General features: G+C 45.7%; 1 protein-coding gene across 1 annotated transcript in view; it reads left to right on the top strand.

Moving 5' to 3' along the window:
• Window positions 1–22,084, top strand: part of ACER2 (alkaline ceramidase 2) — a 105,605-nt gene that overhangs the window by 26,924 nt on the left and 56,597 nt on the right. Inside the window, exon 2 of the mRNA XM_069239259.1 lies at window positions 20,408–20,522. Within this exon, the coding sequence (XP_069095360.1) occupies window positions 20,408–20,522 (115 nt within the window). The remainder of the gene's footprint in view (window positions 1–20,407; window positions 20,523–22,084) is intronic.

Below are 22,084 nucleotides of genomic sequence, written 5' to 3'. Positions count from 1 at the left end.
AAAGGCTTATACACTATCGGCAGACCACTTGCCGTGTGTGTGTGGATGTCGAGGATTGTGCCGATGCCATCCATTGCATCCATAATTCCGGGTCCACATCACCTCAAGGCTTTTCAAGATTTACACTCACCCGAGCCCTAAACTCCTCATCATAACTCAGCAATGCAAGACCCCCGAAATGCATCTGTGCTTTCCGTATGAGGTCCATGTATTTAAAAAGTGCTATCGCCCTGTCTGGGTATTTTTCGCAATACATGCTGGCGAATATAAGGAAAGTGGACGTCCAATTGTCCATTGTAATTGGCACCCTGGGCCTGCGTGCTAATTCCCTTTCCTCCTCTTTGGACCCCTCTTTGGCCTGTATATCCCTATGTAGAAGCTTAAAAACATCTACGTACTCGTGTTTCCATATCCTTGCCTTTGTCTTGTCAGCCACATGAGACCCCAGGGGCATTGCCAGACCCATTTATGGGAGCCACTTACTCAGACTTCCCCCTTCCTTGTCCCCCACGCACCTGACTTCTGACTACCGGCCGCCGTAACTGTTGTAGAAGAGGTGTCTTTGTCCTGTCTTTGACTATCCCTGTTGTTTCAAAAACTGACCCGTCCCCCACACCGATGGATTTGCTTGTGCATGTAGCCTTATCACCCCCCCTTTCACCCGAGACCGACCACCATCTCCCCTTACCTCCGTCCACTTCCCCCAAGTTGCGTGGCGTTCTCCTCATTGTTCTACCACGTGGCGTTGTTTGACGTAAGCCTGATGTCCCTTCCTCCACGCCGGTGTCCTGTAAAACAAAAGCAGAGGAAGAGGTTGCGCCGCACTTGTGCCCTCACCCCCCCTTCTTGACACTTCTCACCTCCTCTTTCCGAATCTCACCATCTTCCCAATCATCCCCGTCTTCCTCATAGTCCAATTCCAACTCTTCTTCGTCTCCCCACTCACATCTGTTATCAACATGCCCCCGCGTCTTTATTGGCATAGCCGCTGTTGCTTCTTACCCCACATGGTGCAAACCATCCTTGTGATACCCATGCTCCTGCGATGTAGAGAAGGCCGCCGCAGACCCCTCTAGTGCTTCGGACCAACGTGCCTGGGCCGTGTTGCGCCCGGTTGGCATCACCCTTCTTCTGCCAACCTCGCCTGTTGGCATTGACTTGGTTCTTCCCAGATGGCCGTGTGCGCCACTGGGGCTTCCAGCGCTGACCCTCCCTTTGGCCGCACCAGCCTCTTGTCCCTGTGCCCCTTCAACCTGCGGTACCCAAACCCAACTCCCTGCTCCTGAACTGGCTGCCTGTACCTCCCTGGCATCTGGGACCACCGTGATCTGCTTGCCCGCCTCAGCCCTGGTGCCTTCTAGTTCCCTGTCCTTGCACAGTTGAGTCCACCTGGCCTCAGTTTCGGCCACCACCCTGCGTTGCTCCCGGATCCTTGCTTCCAGGTCCCATGCCTCCGTCTGATCCCAGCCTCCCTGCACTGGCGGCCCCGCGAACCCAAGGGCCCCTGGCTCCCCACCTGTCTTGGGCCTTGCTACCTTGGCTTGCCTCATGGTTGCCCTGGGTCTAGCTGTCCCTTCCTTTGTTTTCCCAGTGAATTTACCTCTCTTTTTTGCTGGGGCCCCGTGGCCCCCAGTGCTTCTGTGCCCCCCCTTTGGGTAGGACAGGTCCAAGGGGGCCCACTCACTACTCGGCCCAGGTGAGGGCTGTTCCCCCTACCTGCACTTGTGCACCCGGAGCTCCACCCATTCCCATATTGCCTGTTTCCCCCCAGTGTTGCGCCTGGCTCCCCTTTCCCCCGGGCCCTTCACCTGACACATCTGTGGCTTCCCCGCTGAAAAGTATAGGGCTGGGCGTGGTGCGCGCTCCAACCCCCAAATGTGTGTCTTGTTCATGTGGCCCCCCCCTCACTTTCTAAATCCAAGTCAACTGACTCACACGCAGCAATTGCAGCCGCCACCCGTCTCGACGCTGCTTGCGTTGGCTGTGTCATTCTGACCCAGGCCTGGTCCAAGACCCCAGGCCTGAGTAGGTCGGAACGGCTGGCTTCGCCCAAAAGGCAAAGCGCGGCCTTCACCGCCTCAACGTCATGGCGCCATGCGGTTATAGCGGCGAATGCCACGGGCCGCTACCGGCCTCGCACCACAAGCCGACACCGGTCGCGCCCTCGCTTGAAGCACCGCGGCTGCAGAGCCACGCGCTTTCAATTATATTGCACAAAAGTGTGTAACACCAATTGTTCCGCCTTAGCAAAAACCGGCCCCACTACCTGCCCAGCAAAAACGCCACACTCGCCTCAATCTAAGGGTCAGTCTCCCCCACGGTCAGCGCAGAAAGAGACCGACCATCCCTCCTACCCCCCTTATAAACCCACCTCCCCGAGCCCACCCCCTCTTACCTTTTACCAATCAAGCGCCCGTGCGCCACTTCCTGCCTTCCCGAAAGAGCCCACGGAGAGACTAGAATGAGTCTCTCTCTCCGTGGGCCCCTCCAATCCCAGCTGGCAGAGCTAGGGTATTTTCACAGCCCCCTAATATTCTCCCGATGCAAGACCGAGCTGTCAGCTTGAGCCCAGGGATCCATGGAGTGTGCCCAGACAGAGAGCGCAGGAGGGTTGGGTGACTCATCTGCGGGTGATCAAGCTCTTAGCAAGAATAGGAGCCAAGTCTATGAACCGCACAGTTACTGTTTTTTTTTTTTTTTAGTCCGGTGCATAATTTCTAGCAGTTGCACCTCCCACATGTGTAATGTGGAATTTCCTGTGCATCGTGCTGAATAGTTTGTGACATCTGTTCAGCACTGGGAAAGCAATGGGCACACTGAGAACATGTGTCGGAAGGGTAGAAGGCAGCGGGACCTGGCAGCATCTGTGCAGTGGTATTAGCAGTTGTTTTTGTCTGGGGTGAGGTAGGCCCTATGTAGTACTGTATTGCTGTATTAACTTAAAGCGAGGTTTGCAGGACATCTGGGCAGGGTATGCCAAAATGCACTGTCACTCACTATCTGTGCAAGGACGACCCAGCTCATGATCCAAGTGATGTCGCAGTGACGTAAGGAGTCACTGCAGCGTGTGTGTGTTGAGCTCACAAACGATCTTATTAGATGGCGACCCGTCCCCATGCCATGTAAATATTGGACTGTTAGTTGCATTGCGTATCCCTGCTGCATGGTACTCCAATGTGTTCATGAATAAGGGAATTGTAAAACAGAAATTGGCCCATATGGAGACCAATATCTGCAATAGGAGAGGTAGCACTTGCTCTGCAGGCTGCCATGAAAGCTTCTACTGTTAAAACCATATAAGAAGTATTGGACCACTTTCGGCAAGTAGTGTGAAACAAAGGACTTGGTTCATCACCAAGCAGTTTTGATTCAGATTCTTTCCCTTCAAGACAAGCTTTTCTTGGGTTGGAATGCTTCCACAGTAAGGATTCAGTGGTCGGCCATTAAGGCGTTCCATGGTTTTTGGGATAACCTATCAGATAATTGGGGATTAGTCCGTTGATTATTCAGAAGGTTTAACAATTTGACACCTCCCCCTGAACCATGGCCACCCTTCTGGGAATGTTTTGTTGGCCTCAAGAACCAAGACCAAATAAAGATACTCCCCTTTGCACCTTTAATGTTGATGGATATCAGTAACTTGCATCTGAAGACTTTTTTTTCTTGATTGTAATAACTGTGGTTAGACGGTAAAGAGAGTTGTGGCGTTTGTCTTTTAGACATCTATTCCTCAGTTTTTGATGACAGAATCATTCTTTTCTAGGTTCCTCTTTTGTGAGAAAGGTTAACTCTGCTTTTCACAGGTATCAGAAACTTACTCTTCCTGTGTTTTTTTTCGCATTTACGCTCGCTAGGTTTGAAAAAAGCTCTTTGATATTTTCTTGAGCGGACGTTGGATTTTAGGATCTCATCCGTTTTTGTGATCTTTGCTCTAGCTATGTGGACCAGACCTACTGTTCAGGCCCTTAATAAATGAATCAAGCCTTTGATTGCTTTGGTCTTTAAGAAGACAGGGAGCCCTTCTCCTCGGGGAGTTCAGGGTAGGTCAACCGAAGGAATGGCAGAAACTTTGGTGTAAGTGCAAGGAGCTTCCATAGCAGATAATATGTAGAGCTGCGGCTTGGGTATCTCTTTCTACCTTTGTTAATCACTACATACCAAAGCAGGAAGTGGATTTTAAGGATATTTTGGTTCAAAGGTTCTTTCCTCTAAGGAATAATTGGGAGACATCTTATTGATTAAATTCTGATCACTCAGTTTTCAATTTTCCTTGTTTTTATATGCTTTTTTTTCTCATTTTGTAAGGAATTAAAGCGAGCGGCCGAGGAGGTAATGCTTCAAATACTTACTGGTAATTGCATTACTTTGAATCCTCCCTCGCTTTAATTCATGAATTACTTCCCTGCTTCCATGTTCCAGGTAAACTGAATTGCCTGTGGATTGTTTATAAACAAGATGAGGTAAGGGGGGGTGGAATTTTTATGCACTTAGGATTTAAAGGCTGCTGAAGGCCCCAGTGTGAAAGCACGAGAAAATGAAGTACCGAGCAGGAGTACAGTTACTCTAACATCACAGTGAGCTTTAATGCCTTTTTTGCAGGCAAGATGTCAGACTTCATGATTTTACAGTTCTTGGCCTCTTGCCAGAGAATGGTAGCAGGAGAAGATATTCTTTTCACTTTGACACATGTTGCTCAGGGGTATGCTTAAGTTTCAGTTCCCTTTCCAGAAGCCCAAGGCCAAAGTTTGGGCATGAGCACAGAGCTCCGGGCAGCAGGCTATAAAAACACATGTGATTTATAGAGATACTCAGGGGCGGCTCCTTTGCTATGGCGAAGGAGCGTTGCCTCCTTGGCCCAGGGCCAGGAGATGAAAAATGAAACAATCATTCCACTATCGTTAAATTTTTTATCTGCTGGCTCAGCCAGCAGTTCAGGGAGGGGCAGGGCTGGGCCACAGGAGGTGGGATTTGGGATGAGGAGTGAGTGCACCTAAGTATGCATATGTGTTTGGCTGGCCGTGTTAGGCCAGGGAAACACACATGCGCACATAGGTTTCTGCATCCTGGCTGTGTACACAACCGGGCTGGAGAAACTGCACAGGCCCCAGGGCTATGTCTGAGAGGCAGTCACTGCTGCTCACACCAATCCTGATGCTGCATTCATGCTATCTTTAGCATGAAAGCAGCACCAGGATTGCTGGGTAACCTGTGATGGTGTCCCAGTGAATGCTGAGACACCACATGGAGGGAAGAGGAGCGCAAGACTGCAGGAAACAGAGACGGCGGTAAGGTACGTTTAAAAATAAAATATATATATATTTTTTTTTCCTCCGTCTCCGTCCCCACCCCTCCCCTTGAGATTTGCTACTGCCACTGCTGGAGTTACTAGAAGACAGCATAGGTGATAGCAAGCACTATTAAAATCACAAATAATTATCAGGGAAACAGCTTCATCAGCTATGAGTAACAATGATTCAGTCTCAACCATTTCCTCCTGCACGTTTTCAGAGAAGTAACCTGTAGTACATCTAAGGCAGAATAAACAACCATAATTAAAATGGGTGTAGCTGATATTTTTCTTAAAGAGGATCAACAAGTTATACTACTTTAATTATGTGCCAGTCATAGTAGACACTGCACCCACATACCTTTATTACCACATGATTAAAAAATAATGTAGAAGGCATTCATTTCTTTTAATACTTTTCCATATAGTCGAATGATTTTCAAATAAATCAGTTTTAGGGCTTATTGATTCAAACTAATTGTATTTCTCAATCTTTCTTTCAAACAAATCACTTAATACCATAAACTTACTACATACCTTTTTTTTGTTCTTAGTGCTATTGTCATCATAAAATCTTTAGTCGGTTGACGAATACAACCATAAAAGAATACAGTACATGTGATATAAAACCATCTCAATAAAAATGTACACGTAAAGTGCTAGTCAGTAAAAAGAAAAAAAAAACACAGGACAACAATGTCAAGACAACTAATCAGATCTCAATCTTTTGGATGTCAAGGCAGCTCATAAAAAACATAGTACAGAGAACATCACAGATTCATTAGGGAGCATTTGAAGATAAACCAAAGCCGTCCTTACTTGGGGAAAATTGAACACCTTCAACATGAGGACTAAAAATTGCTTTCTGGGCCTAGTGAAATAACAACAAAACATAACAAAATGTAGGGTGTCCCGCGGATAACCTATTGTCGCTGTCGCAGGGCAGCCTACAATCAGGTAAGGCCCAACCAGATGTGGAAGCCATTAAATGATGAAGCAAGTTAAACTTGAACCTGGCTAACAGAAACATATCTTGCTGGTGGTGAACCTTGGATAGGTAAGGCTCCATGCCCTGAACAGTCTTCAGGAGCATGCGTCCCCACACCAAGGGTTTCTGCAGCTCCTGCTGTTCTCTATCCAACCGTGCCAGCTCCATAAACAACCTCTTGACACATTTAAATTCACAAGAGGACAGCAGGTTTGGGTCGGTAAAAATATCCAATCTCCTCAGGAAGGCAAAAGCTGGTTTGACATATCCAGGGGATTTTGTGCGCCGGGTCAAGGGCTAAACAATCGGAAAGGATCAATTGATTCAACTTCAGGTCCTCCCTAGTCCAGTCCTTGATCCAGCACAAAAGAGGGCTAACGGTCACTATGTCCATCTCATGACCAATACCAAACTCAGTGTGCACCGAGAATGCAGAGGTACAATGAGGTACTGCGCTACTTGATGTAAAAATTGATTCTCCACAATTTGGGTCTTAGCCAAGTTTGCATATCCCCACACCTCGCTTCCATACCATAACTGGGACACACATTTAGCCTCCTAAATGTTTAGGCGTGCACTCTATGACCAGGTCCCAACTAAAATCCACCCAGTGGTTCTAAGAAAGTCAGAACTTTTGCCCTCAATTAACGGCTTCCAGTTCTTTTTTGCATCAAATTGAACACTCAAATAGGGAAATGCCAAGACTTTACCCAAGGAATGGTCTGCCACATTAAATGTCTTTGCGCTGGTGGACTTCGAACCGACAACCATAACATAGGATTTTCAACGAACGGGTTCAGATCCCCCATAAATGAATCATACTTATCTAAAAGTAGATCCAACCCCCTGGCAGTGCGGGCCATAAGGACTGCATCATCTGCGTATAACAGAACTCGAATGAATCTTGCACCTACTCTGGGGCAGTTCGCATGAACGTAGAGAAGGGCGGACTCCAGCCCGTTCACATATAAGGTGAAAATAACAGAGCAATAATACACCCCTGGTGAACACCACTTTTAGTGGTAAAAGACCGGGAGCATGCAACATCCTGTGAAAAATACACAGAGGCAGAGGTATTAGAGTGTAGGTCAGCTAAAAGAGCCATGATATTCAGATCGATCCCCATCTTGGTGAGCAAGGCCCACAACTTGACTTGGTTTACCCTGTTGAATGCAGACGTCAAGTTCTTGAAAGCTAAATGCAAAGATTCAGACTGGGACACAGTGTATTTATTAATAAAAAAGATAAAGGTTCAAGCATTGATCAGAGGCAGATCTACCCGACCTAAAACTGTATTGAACATCACACATTATGTTTTTCTTATCTTCCCATTACAGCAATGTATTAAGAAAACCTTTATCGCTGCAACTATTAGTGATATTGGGCGGTCACATTGAGAATTGTTATTGTCCCCCTTCTTAAAAACTGGTACAATCACAGCTGTAGACCACGAGTGCATGACCCCCACCGAGCAGCTGCTTTCAAAACCTGAGTCAGGAGATGCCTCCATGCCTTCATTTTAGTCCTTAACCCCTCAGGTGCCCAGGACGTAACGACTTGCTATGGGCCCTCGGGGGAGCGCTAGCGCTCCCACAGTGGCCAAGCACCCCACTTACCTGGGCAGGGATGGAAGGGAATCGCTTCCCCTTCCACCCCTGCCCCCACCCGGACCTCCCTGTGGCGTCTGATATCAGAGGCTGCCCCCTGAGTTTCCAGTGCGGATCGGAGAAGATCCACGCTGATCAGAGGAGAAATGCAAAAGCATTTCTCCTCCGATCACGTGGACGGGGCAAGAGAGGCACCAAAGGAAATGAAAGGGCTTTTCTTTCCTTTGCCTCTCTCTGCATTTCTGCTGCCCGATCGCGATGCGATCAGGCAGCAGAAATGCCCACTAGACACCAGGGATTTTTATTTTTTATTTATGGATAAGGGGAGTTGCCCCTTGGGCAAGGGCCACTCCCCAGGGGGGCAAATTAGTTTTAGGCCATTTTTACCCCCCCCCCCCAACCGGGGCATTGGCTCTGCCCTGGGGGGGAAGGGAAGGGGGTCAGAAACCGCTAGACGCCAGGGATCATTTATTTTTATTTTTTATTTTATTGTTTACATGTGGGGAGCGACCCCTTAGGCAAGGTTCGCTCCCCTGGGTGGGGGGCAAATTGTTTTTAGGCTATTTTTGCTCCTCTTGGAGGCAGATCGGGGGAGAAACCACTAGACACCAGGGATTTTTTTTATGTCAGTTACACGCAAGGGGAGCGACCCCTTAAACAAGGATTGCTCCCCTTGGGGAGCAAATTTATTTTAAGCCATTTCTGCCTGCCTTAGTGGCAGATTGTCCTATTTTAATTTGGCCGATCTGCCCCCAAGGGAGGCAGAAACCTCTAGGCACCAGGGATTCTTTCCTATTTTTTATTTTTTTACAGATGGGAGTGACCCCTGAGGCAGGGGTCGCTCCCTGGGGTGGAGGGGGCAGGGGGGACTTATTTTAGTCAATTTCTGCTCCCCTTTGGGAGCAGAACGGCCTAATTTAATTAGACTGATCTGCCCCCAAGGTGGGCAGAAACACTAGGCACCAGGGATTTCTTTTTTTTTTTTACACATGGGGAGCAACCCCTTAGGCAGGGGTTGCTCCCCAGCGGGGCAATTAAATTTTAGGGCAGAAACCTCTAGACACCAGGAATTTTTATTTTTTGGTGGCAATTTCAGGCAAGGGGAGCGACGCCTTAGGCAAGGGTCGTTCCCCTGGGGGGCAAATTTATTTTAGAACATTTCTGCCCCCATTGGGGGCAGATCAGGCTATTTCTATTAGGCCCATCTGCCTCCAAGGGAGGCAGAAACCACTAGGCACCATGGATTTTTTTTTTGCGCCAATTTCACGCAAGTGGGGCGACCCCGTAGGCAAGTGTCGCTCATCTGGGGGGGGGGGGGTCAAATTTACTTTAGGCCATTTCTGCCCCCCTTGGGGGTAGATCGGCCTATTTCTTTTAGGCCGATCTGCCCTTGGAGGGGGGCAGAAACCACTTAGGCACCAGGTTTGGTGTGTGTGTATGTGTGATTTGTTTGGGCGGAGCAGCCCCTTGGGCAAGGGTCACTCCCCATGGGGGCACATTACTATTGGCCGGCAGATCGAGCTATTTTTTGAATGCCCATCTGCCTCCGAGGGGGGCAGAAATCCCACCAGAGACCAGGGAAGATTTTTTTTTTTTTTCAAAACAAGAGGGTGGGGTATGGCCATACCCCCACCCCAGATAAGTGGGGCCAAAGTTCTTCTGCCCACTGGTGGGCAGATGGGGCAATTACCACTGATTCACTCCTGGGGAGGGAGGGGCAGAAAACCTACTAGATGCCAGGGGATAAAAAAAAAAAAACTATTGGGGTGTTGGCTACCAACCAGTATGGGCATAGTTATACCCCCACCCCAACTGATGGGAGTAACTGTCTTTCAGCTCTCCCCCCACACACTAAAACATCTTATTCCATGGCAAGCAAGAGGACACTTGATTATTTTGTGTTGTGGTTTTACATTTGGGCCATGAGAGCTTGTCTAACTCTCAATCATCCCACTTGGAATGGTGAGAGCTACAGTTGGGACACTTCCATGTAGAAAAATCCACAAGACATAGATACACCTGAAAACGAAACATCTGGGATGAGTGCATGGTGGTGTGCTTTACATGCACCTGCACCATATTCTTACCCACAATGCCCTGCAAACCTCCAACTTTGCTGGAAATCGCACATTTTTCCCGCATTTTTGTGATGTAACCTTCCGGAATCTGCAGGAATCCACAAAATTCCTACCACCCAGCATTGTCTTATCTGTACTGATAAAAATTCTCCCCCACGTGTCAGCCTAAAAATGTTTTTTTTTCAAACTGCCCTTTTGGAACCAATTTGGTTCCCTCACAATTTCGCCATGTTTTTGGCTCTTCCCTGTCACAGGCACTTGGCCCACCTACACAAGTGAGGTATCATTTTTAAAGGAAGACTGAAGGGAACGTTGGGTGTTAGGAAATTTGTCCCGGTGCGGTGATCCCACACAGAAATGTAGGAAAATGTGATTTTCTTTTTTTTTTTTTTTAGCTAAATTTTAGGTTTGCTGAGGATTCTGGGTAAGAAAACACTGGGGGATCCACGCAAGCCACACCTCACTGGACTCCTTCAGGTGTCTAGTTTTCAGAAATGTTTGGGTTTGATAGGTTTCCCTATATGGCTGCTGAGCCCAGGACCAAAAACTCAGGTGCCCCGCCCCCCTCAAAAATAGGTAGCTTTGTATTTGATAATTTTGATGTGTCCACATAGTGTTTTAGGGCATTTCCTTACGCGGGCACTAGATCTACCCACACAAGTGAGGTACCATTTTTATCGGGAGACTTGGGGGAATGCTAGGTGGAAGGAAATATGTGGCTCCTCTTAGATTCCAGAACTTTCTAGCACCAAAATAGGAGGAAAAAGTGTTTTTGTGCCAAATTTTGAGTTTTGCAAGGGATTCCGGGTAACAGAACCTGGTGAGAGCCCCACAAGTCACCCCAGGTGTCCCCTAGGTGTCTAGTTTTAACAAATGCACAGGTTTGGTAGGTTTCCCTAGATGCTGGCTGAGCTAGAGGCCAAAATCCACAGCTGGGCGCCTTCCAAAAAACATGTCAGATTTCAATGTAAAAATATGCTGTGTCCATGTTGCGTTTTCTGTCGCAGGCATTAGGCCTACATACGCAAGTGAGGTACAATTTTTATCGGGAGACTTGGGGGAACACAGAATAGAAAAATAAGTGTTATTGCCCCTTGTCTTTCTCTAATTTTTTTCCTTCCAAATGTAAGACAGTGTGCATAAAAGACATTGTGGAAATGGCCCTTTTTGCAGGGTTATCCCCAAATGTTTTGCCTTCTTCCTCCTATTTTTTTAGGTCTGTTTTTGAAGGTTTATTGTCTCTGCGCACTTTACCACTGCTAATCAGTGCTAAAGTGCAAGTGCTTCCTTTAAAAATTGTACTGTTGATGGGTTTATCCATGATTGGCATATTTGAATTACTAGTAAAGTGCACTAGAGGTGCCCAGGGCCCGTAAATCAAATGCCACTAGTGGGCCTGCAGCACTGGTTGTGCCACCCACATTAGTAGCCCTGTAAACATGACTCAGACCTCCCATTGCAGTGTCTGTGTGTGCAATTTTAAACTGCCAATTCGACTTGGCAAGTGTACCCACTTGCCAGGCCTCCACCTTCCCTTTTACTACATGTAAGGCACCCCTAAGTTAGGCCTTAGGTAGCCCCAGGGTGCAGTGTGTTTAAGGTAGGAAATATACTAGTGTGCTTTATATGTCCTTTGCTTGGGGATATGATGGCACAATGCTGGACCAGAGCCATCTGCAAAACATGGCCTGTTTACCACTTTGCAAAAGAAGGAGCTGCCCCCCCACTCTAGCAAGCCTGACAAAGCTCCTCCCAAGCCAGCTCCCTCAAGGTAGATTTATGGCTGGATAAGGCTTTCTTATAGGCCTGCCTGCACCCTGTGACTAGACTCCTATCCCTAGGAGACTGTTTAAGTGACACTTTCAGCTGCTGAAGGGACCCCGCACAGTTGCTGTCAAACCATTTTGTAACTTCGGGACCTGTCTTGGAAGTAGCTCTTGTCAATTGGTTGCGGGAAACCTGAGCAATGCCATCAAATGCTTGCAAAATCTGCCTTCCTGCAGCATCTATGTCCAAACAAGTAGCTAACTGCTGAGCAGACCTGCCAAAAAGGGAAGCTTTGAAGCACAGAGGATTCACCTGGGACTAATTAAGCCTTCTACCCTGATCCACCATGGAAAGCCCCCTAAGAGCCTCACCCCACACAGGCCGAGGAGCCATAGGAACATCCAGGGCCAGGCTCCGGGGATTATGATCACTAAAGGGAGTTTGAATAATAGTAAATTTAGAAATAAACGAACAAAGGAGCGGAAGCAAAAATAAAATTCATAATCGACATAGAGCCCCTCCCCTTAAAGGTAGGGACAATGGTAGGGTTAGGAGAATAGGCCAATTGTCCAGGGCAAAAATCAAGTTGTGCAAGTCCAAGATTGCGCCAAGCTTGAGGCCCTCCTTCAAGTGGATAATGTGAAGCCCCTCGGAAAGCAAACACTTGGGTTTTAAAACATCAAAATCAAGGGGAAAGTCACATTAAGTGACAATTAAAATCCCCCAGAAGCACAATTCATTCTCTCCCTGAACCCCTCTCTCGCAGCCCATTCAGGGTCAAACTCTGGCGTGAGAAACTAGTGACCATATCAAACGCCCACTCTGGCATTATAAAAGGTAATTAAGGCGGGGCTCTGGCATTGAAATCAGCAGCCCCTGCAACATCTGTGCCCCACAGTGCAGATCACGGATGTACCCACTCAACTCCACTGCAATTAACATGATCAGCTCCCCCCACACTACCCCACCACCACTGAGCCTTCCCTGCCACCGAGGGCTCTGCTCGGCAGAATTTGGTAGTATAACCTTGAGAAACCTGTGCTTAACTTCCCAAGTTTCCTGGAGACAAATGATCTGGTAAGTTTTAACAAACTCCACCCAACTAGGATCAGTGAACTTAGCAGAAAGTCCTGCAATGTTCAAAGACAAGAGATTCCGTGCATTAAATAATAGTGGTGTAGCCACTGAGGTTGCATCAGACACTGTGGACAGCAAGGGGAGAGCAGAAGAACCCAGACAGACGCACGACTCTTACTCTGAGGGGGAGGGTTGAGCCTATTAGAGGAGTTGAAAGGTGATGGTAGCACAGAAACAGTATGCACGCTCACTGGAGGGGCCCCTCCCTCGCGGGCCTGTGACATGGGGGGATGACATACTCTTCCTGGCTTATAAAAGAAAACCAACGGGAGAGCAACTATGCTAGGTGGGTTGCATATCCTGGAAGGGAGCAGAGCAGCCAAAAAAGCTGCTGAAGCTCAAGGTTTTTTTAATTAACCACCACACAACCCCCGCCCACGTTTTCCTAGCTGAGCCCACCGATCCCACTCTCCGGGCCATTATAATGGGTTCCGACAGCCTACAACATTCATAGTATTGCGAATTGAGCGAATGCATCACCTTACTTTTCTACTCAAAACTTGTTTCTGGGGCTAGATTGGAGAGGCGGGACGTTCCCTAAATCCCCATCATAGGGAGTTGACGCATTCTTAGTGCTATATGAAGGTTCATAATGGGAGCTGCCTTATGAGCCACCAGAGATGGCCACAGATAGCTACCAGATTTCAACAAATGACCTCATAAAAGGCCTTATTAGTCGTGGAAAGGGAGAGCCCATATTTTACCGGGGACTCAGAAAATCCATGCAGCAGAATGAGTATGGCTAGTGCCTACAATGGAAGGGGCACGTGGAACGCATGCACACAAAGTTGTCGGTGCCATGATGAAATGGGGCATCTATCTGATCTCGGGCACCAATAAACTAAGCCTAAATGACATTACTTCAAGAACGTTTGCACGAGTGGCCAAAACATACGTTGTGAGTATTTTAATCCAACCGTCTTTCATGAATGAGGACCTCAGAGGTCAATATGACTACCATACTTACTCCATGTGTAAAATGTTGCTTCTGGACGATACTGTCCTCCAGGCCAATACTGGTAAAAACTTACCTTTGTGTGATGCAAAGCTGCTGCATTTCTCTCTATGTATATAAAGGAGTAAAATGGTTGTGGGTTGCGATGGCAGTTCCAAGAGGAACAACACTTAATACTGATACACGTAAGTCACTAAATACGTAATTGGGAAGACATGTTGAAGGTTTGTAATAAATTGTGACTAATAGGAAGTGAAGGTGCTGCAGATAATGGATATTCATAATAATAGCGTTAGTCAACTAGAGTTTTGAGCGTTTTGCCAGCCTGTATACATTCCATTCAGCATAGGCATGAGTGAATGTTAGTGTTAAACTTTTCAGCCACAGGCGTTATGTGGAATCAAGCTACGTGAACGGACTGTATGTAACTCGTGGTTTGGCACACGAGACTCCTTTAACATTGGTTTAAAACATGGCACTGCCTGCCTTTATTTATGTGGGTTATTCACGTATGCGTCAGGATCCAGGTCACGAGGTGACATAAAGATTTACAGAGAAGAGGAATAATAGCGAGAAAAACAAAGAACAAGTTGTAAACAGTAATTTTAGATCTTCCAAAAGATAAGGTCATCTTTGTAGCGTAGGGTTTGAGAAGAACAAATGCAATAGTTGGGACCATATGATGAAAGTTTTTTTTAGGTTATTTGAGGTTCCTTTCAAAAGTGGAGATTGAAGTGGCTTGTTGGATATGTCGTGTATCATTTCAGGTCCGGTCCTTGGAATCTTTCAAGAGTACGATTCTTTTAGGATGGGAAGACTTTTTCAACCTGAGGGTGCCCAGCATTAATCTGTCCTCCGTGTGAGCATCCACATGGAGCCACGCCCGACATTCTTTGTTTCCACCTGCACATCGGTGGAATCCTGGCTGAGTATTCAAGAACTGAGCAGGCATGATTTTACAGTGTAGGTTGCAGTTTGGCTGCACTACCTCCCAAAGTACTAACCATATAGGTGGTCCCAGACCTTGTTTTGACACTGCTATGAATATTCTTTGTCTGCTTTGAAAATGTATTATTTTGTATCCTCTTGTCCAGCTGCTCCCAGTCACAAGTCATAGGTGGGATAGCATCAAAATGTAGCAGGAACCAGAGTTTTGCTCAATAAGCTTGTAGGAGAGTCAAGTTGTGTCTCCGTGTGGCTTCCATGTTCTCTGCCACACGCACATTCTATGTTTGCCTCACAACTGGTTGTGTTTTTTTGCATGATCCGTGCAGACCAGAATTGCTTACAATATTAGTTTTGGGAAAGGTTCTCTGTGACTAGAGTTTTAGAGCCGATGCTCCCTTTCCTTTGAATTGAGGTGTGTATTAGAGCGATGGTCCTGTAGATATCTCTCAAATGCAAGAATAAGAAACCCACATCTTGGCCTGTCTTGACTCGCTTTCTCTTTTTCTCAGCTCTCCCTCCCACATCTGATATTCGGTTCATGAGGAATATTTTCTTCCAGGAGATCTCAGTGAGTCTGCTGACTTCACCAGAATCAAAAACAGAACTGCCATTGGCAAAACCAATAGATCTGGCTTTGGCTGCCAGTATTTTGGCTTTGAGAACGTTTCTTTGTTTTGTCACGGTATTCGGAGAACTTCATTATGATTACATTTGTTTGTTTACAAGATGAACAATCATAAGTTGGAGTACAGTTGGTACCCCCCATAAATATGTTCACTGAATGTGTTCGTCCCCCAACCAAACCTCAAAATGTACGTCAAGCTGTATTCGGTAAACTCCTCACAATTAGCCCTTCACATTCCAGTGCGGTCCAAAGGCCAAGTTGGCGAAGAAAGGAAAACTAAAGCCAGCAGATCAGATTCAGTACAATCTAAAAAACATCCAAATTAGAAACGCTCCCCAAACCTGAGGAATAACCCCCCGAAAAGTAGCTACTGGTTCATCCATACCACCCAGGGCACTGAGACCCAAACCACACAAAGCTGCTTAAACCAGTAACGAGGTCAGTGGCCAGGCCTCCAAGATATGCTTTCTGACTTCGCCCATGGAAAGTCGAAATGCTTTCCACCCTGTTCCATTCGGGGTCCAGGCTCTTGGTCAAAATCTCATCTTGCACCCTCAGTAATTCCTGTTTTCTGTACAGTGTCAAGGTATAGATCTTGGAAATAACAGCTGCTGTTGCCAAATTTCAAAGTCTTTTTGCGAATCACTGTGTAAATGATCCTCTCCCTCTATTGCACAGAGACAAGAGTCAACATCACTGTCCATCCGGGTGTATTATCTGCTAATTATTTGTCTCTGCCTCTCTTTAGGGTGAGATGGTAAGCAAGTTTCACAATTCAATGCTCTTGATCTACCTGTAATTCCAACAGTTCCCTTAGTCTTTTCTCCATCTCTTCCCGTAGAGGGGGAGTGACAAGGGCACCCTCAGGTGCTCCAAAGGTTTGCACATCTCTGAATGTTGTCTTTAATTCCCAAGTGAGCATCTAACTTTAAGATGCTGCTGATTTCACAGTCCTTCAAAGTTGCTAAATCAATAAACATGGAGTCAGTCTGTGTCAGCTGAGACACTGTCTTCACCCTGTTCGTTGTTGCTTCTGGGCCTTGTTCCACATTCTTGACTCTCTCAAAGCCCTTCTAACATTGTTTAAAGTGATTCTGCTGCTGCCTCGATCTTTGTTCCTTTCTAGATTTGTGTGAAGTGCACAAATTGACTTGAGTAGGGTGCTTCACCTGGTGATAGATCTATTTCTCCAGAAGAGCCCACCACTCTTCCTGGTCTCCCTGTTCCAGGGAGTGAGAAAATATCCCCTTCTTTTCTTTTTATCACTCATGTTGCCTCACTCAGTCTGCCTTTCACAGTGCCTTATTTCTTAAATCGGGTCTCCAAGCGCCTCAAAAAGGAATTAGCAGACCTCGAGCCAAAGGATCTCACCGTACAAGGGCCCAGCAGATGTGCCCAAAACCTTAGCCAAAGCATGTATGTGCTACTCGTAAGTAGCTGCAATAGTGAGTCTTCAGCCCTACAAGGGTACAATCTGCCTTCCGTGGCTCTTTTCGTCAGTAGCCTGTGGGCTTTAACCAGCCAATATAGTCCTGATTAGGCCATCCCCAGTCCCAGATAGTCTGCTTTTCACCCTCTTAGCTGTCACAGCTCCTCCAATTTGATGGCAGCACACACTCACCATTCTAACTTGATAGGAGGATGGGTAGTGGTGCGACTTCATTGGTGCTGTGATCCGTGCATACAGACGCAGCTTTACAGTCTGGCTAAGGGAGGCAGTGGGGGAAGGCAACAGAGCTCCACTCACTGATACACTCCACTGGTGAGTTACTGGTCGTGTCCACAGGAACAAGCCTCTGTCTCCAGTCAGGTCCCAGGATCGGTGAGCCTAAAGAGTCGCAGGGGCGATCCAATGAAAATGGGCTCGGCATGGAACATCAGAACCATTTGCAAAGCATTATTCTTGGGGAAGACGCCTGGCCCTCTTCAATCTAAGGAACATTCGCTAAAGCAACCATTTATTTTGGTCTCAGACAGCACACATTGCCATAGTAGTTCCTGGCAGTTAAGATAAATATAATGTGTGTGTGGATGTGCTCCTTTTGAAAAGGATGTATGCTTCTACTCACAGTGAAGTTATCCAGTGGCTAAAGTGGGCAGAGCCACTGCTCCATGCAGTATACTGTATGGGCCAGATGAAAAATGTGAAGGACACAACAACACATCAAAGTATGGTGAGGGCTGTCTGAAAGCTCCTACAATTAAGTATATTAAACATTTAATTTTAGTGAAATCAAAAGGTCTTGGTTAACACCAGACCTAATAGGCATTTGCAATGCAATAGGTCTCGCATTTGCTTGAGTCAGGTCTATTGGCGTTGTAAATTCATAACTTGTCTTTACTTGCTACATACATCAGTCAACCCTGCTTCATAATTTGGTCTTTTCCTGTCACATATTTTCAGTGGGCTTGCATATAACTAAAGCACTTCCATTTACCCTCTTCCTCTAACTGCAGCCAAAAATTAAAATGTTGTCATTTAGCATCCTAATTTAAATCTGGCATGCTAATTCCAGTAGAATACCACTTTCACCAGCCCACCATCAGAGTTGCTGGCTGGCTAACACAATTCCCAAATAAAAGACACAAGACAGCCACTGACGAGTTACTAGAGAAATAACTAGAAGGGTCACCCAAATATACCACGAGTGTTCAAACAGTCATAGTGTAATTAAACATATACAATTATCATATAAACCCAATAAAAACCTTTATCAGAAATAAATGTTTGGGATTAGACTGTAATGCTCAGAACAACCCCAAGGGGACACCACAATGAAAATAGTATTTGCAAGAAACATGGTCATGTAACCATACAGTTAGTCCCTCGAGGACATAACCACATGAAAAGAAAATGACCATAATTAATGCAGTGTAGCCATGTATTTAACATCTAGAGGGCATAGTGCATTACACATTTTCAGGAGCTTGCAGGCTTATTGCAATTATATTACAAACAAACCCCTTAAAACACAAATTACTCTCAGCTGTAAAACAAAAGCTTCAGCCATGAGATAGATTAAAAAGATACTGCATGGTGGGAAAAGTTATTATTTTGGGATACCCACTAACCTAGTGTGGTGACTCAGGGATGATCTAGACAGAGCAGGTTTTGGGGAATGTTTTGAAGGTGGTCCCATTGTCCTAGGACCACCACAGACTGAGTTATGAACAAAACTATTTGCAAAAGCATGCCCTGCAAAGCACTATGGGACGAGTGCAGCAAATATTGAAGTGTGTTGACTGTAATGCTCAGAACAGCCCCTAGAGAGCATAACAACACAAAATCGGAATGGAAGAAAATAATGCTGTGCAGCCATGTATTTATCCCCCCCTCCCCAACATATTTTCAAGGGTAGCAGGCCTACTGCAATACTAAGCCCCTTAGAACACAAACTACTTCCAGCTGTTAAATAAACCTTCCAGTTATAAAAGAGATTAAAAAGGTACTGAATGGTGGGAGGGGTTATTATTTTGGGGTATTCACTAACCTAGTGTGGGGTACCTAGAGATGAACTAAACATAAAGAGTGCGTCATGCTGAATGTTTTGGTGGTGGTCCCATTGTCCTAGGACCACCATAGGCTGAGTTATGGGCAAAAATGTTGTGAAAAAGAATTCTTGCAAAGCATTTCGGTCGAGTTTTCTGGAGTGCAGTGAATGTTGTAGTATCAACTCTCCTGCTGTGCCCGGAGAGCCGCATTGCAGATTTCTGTGTTTTTTAGTAAAGCATTTATTAATTATAAGTGTTTTTGGGAAAGCTATGGCACGTGAAGGCTAGAGCCAAAAGAAATTACTCTGATTAGATAACAGTGTGAACAATGTGACCAGCGCTTCAGTACCACTGATGGAGTTTGTGCTGTGAGTGCCAAGGAGCACGAAGGGAAGAGACATAAGAAAAAAGCTGTTCACCTATGCTGATGTATATCGTCAATCATGCAGTTATCCATGTAAGGGGGTCATTCGCAAAGCAGTAACAAAACCACCCCGAGGTGGAACAAACTTAAAGCATTTACCAATGACATCACAGGATTTTGGAAAGGCAAGCCCATGAATGATTGAAAGTGATGGGCGTGAGATGGTTGTGGTCAAAAGCCCACAGATATATAGCAACAGGTCAGAAAGCAATTGTGCGCTTGACCTAAAAATGTATAGAAAATGGGAAATGGGTCTTGGATTAGTACTAACAAAAGAACCAGGATGAGGTGTCTGCCTCTTTGGGCTCTTCTTAAGATGAATTGAATTACCACTCCTTGCCAGTGACAACCACAAGATGGTGATGCCTCTTTCCCTTATATACCTACTTGTTTCAGATGCCTGGGAGATGTAATGTTACCACTCGCCAAAAACTCTGGGGATCCCCTGGCCACACCTTTTCTACTGAGTCGTCCTACTTTTAGAAGAAATCAAACATGAGACATGCTAGGGAGGCAAAATTGCCATCCTTGGAAAGCCCTTGTCGGTGCCAGCAGTCGGTCCTGTACAGCTGGTGCCAAAAATAGTGGTTAACCCATATAAGTTTGACGCATATTTCTGGTGCTATGTAGGTCATCTGCGTTTCAGGTACCATGAACAACATACGACTGAAGTTTTGAGTGAGGACTACAGGCTAACACCCTTACCTGGTCCTGGAGATCAGCTTCTCCTTTGAGAACATAATAGGGGTTTATGATTTGAAACCATGAATCTAAAAGGTATCATCTCCAGGTTAGGGCCACAGAGCACTGTTTGTCGCAAAATGGTGGAGTCACACCCATCCCCCACTACTGTATATCATTAATGAAACCCTGGGGCAGATTTTTGGGTTTCGGATTTATTTCTGGTGCATGAAACCTCTTTGTGAATTTACCCAAAGTTACAGACTGTACTGTGCAGGTAAGATGGTATAACATTTTTAATATGTTTCTTATTGGTGCATAAATAATTGCTTTGGTCGTACTGTAAATGTATACATTTTGTAGTTGGCGCTGTCATGCTTTTGCTTATGTTGACGCATTATTTATTTTGTTTTTGTAGATCAGCAACATTTTATTTTTCATTTTACCACCTCTATGCATGTATTTATTTCGTCAGTATGCAACCTGCTTCAACAATGGAATATATATAATATGGACTCTGCTAGTAGTAGTTGGTAAGTTGAAGATTCATTTGTCTGTCTGTTTGGATTGTGACTTAGAGGTTTACCTTAAGTGAAAGGACATGAAGTCCCTTGCCTTTTTCCTGAGCATTGTATTCTTAAGCAGAAAACGTGTTTCTGACGTCTTGCATGTGCTGAGTGCTGACGCCTCTTAAAGGAAACACTCTAAAAGAACACGAAGTCAATCAGTTAAGAGAAGCTGGCTGTTTTGCATTGGAAATCTGCCAACACACACTTTTGTGTTTTTCACTTCCTGTTTGCAAGTTTCAGATCCAGTATGAAAACGATCTTTTTAGAGCAAGGGCTGTGCTAGTAATTCGAACTGTACGCAGTGTTTGTTTTATTAGCAGCACTGACTGCTTTACGTATGTTTCATTATCCGCTTTCCTTCCGTCCCTTGTGTGTCTTAACCTCTCACTTTATGATGGCTGTTTCCAAGTTCCTAAAAAATGAGAAAACAATTTATTTTAACTTATTTTCTGTTAAATAAAATGGGAATGTAGATCGTCAGGAAAACACTGTTTAAAGACAGGCTTTTCTTGATCAGATTGAAATAAGGATTGCTTATTACTATTGTTGCGTGTGGGGAAGGACCATGATTTACCAGAGAAGCCTAGAGTGGGTCATGATGGCTCACCTCCAGCGTTAGTGTAATGGGATTTGACGTTTGCACTATAGTAACAAAGGGACTAATTTAGAGATCGGAGGATTATATTTTCTCCGTCAGGGCAATGGAGTGAAATACTTTGTCACTGTGACGGAGTACCTGTATTCCTTATTTAGAGTTGTCCACTCGCCCTCTTGTCAACTCTAGTCATTGACAGCATCCGCCGTCATGGTGGTTCCTGTCAATGAGTTAAAAGTTTGATGGACAGCTCTGACAAACATGACGGCCGCCTGTCAGACTTTAACTTGTTTTTGTTTTTTGATAAAAACAATCTCAAAGTGGAATTTTGTAAAACAAAAACTAATGACCCCCCTCACCAGGGAGCTTCCTTTCATTGTGTTGGGGCAATTTAAATGTTCTTACTGTCCCTTATACCAGATGTTCACAGCAATAAAGGATAGCAAAAACTGGTCATTCGACCTCCTACTCTAAATAGGGGGTCGAATGAATCACCAAACCTTCACCAGCCCTTACTCCGTCAGAGGAGTATGTCCGTGACGGAGCAGGAGTAGGCTCTGTCACTGATATACTTAACGCCTACCTGAGTGTAAATCAGGGAGCTGACCTTTGCACTTTTGTAATAAAGAGACTGATTTAGAGATTGGATTATGGTATGTCTGGCATTTATTCCGTCAGGGCAATGTAGTAAAATACTCTGACGCCTTGATGTAGTACCTGTATTCCTTAGTAGGTGTAGTCCACCGACGTGTGGACAACTCTAGTCATTCACAGGAACTGCTGTCACAGTGGTTCCTTTCAAGGAGTTAAAAGTTTGATAGACAGCTTTGTCAAACATAACAACCACCCGCCAGACTTTTAACTTGAGTCCCCTCACCATGGAAGCTTTCTTCCCTGGTGTGGGGGCCATTTAAACTTTCTTACTGTCCAG

This window comes from Pleurodeles waltl, chromosome 1_2 (assembly GCF_031143425.1).
Source record: "Pleurodeles waltl isolate 20211129_DDA chromosome 1_2, aPleWal1.hap1.20221129, whole genome shotgun sequence".
Classification (NCBI taxonomy): domain Eukaryota; kingdom Metazoa; phylum Chordata; class Amphibia; order Caudata; family Salamandridae; genus Pleurodeles; species Pleurodeles waltl.
Note: the sequence above shows the minus strand (reverse complement) of the source record. Positions and strands in the feature narration are given on the sequence as shown.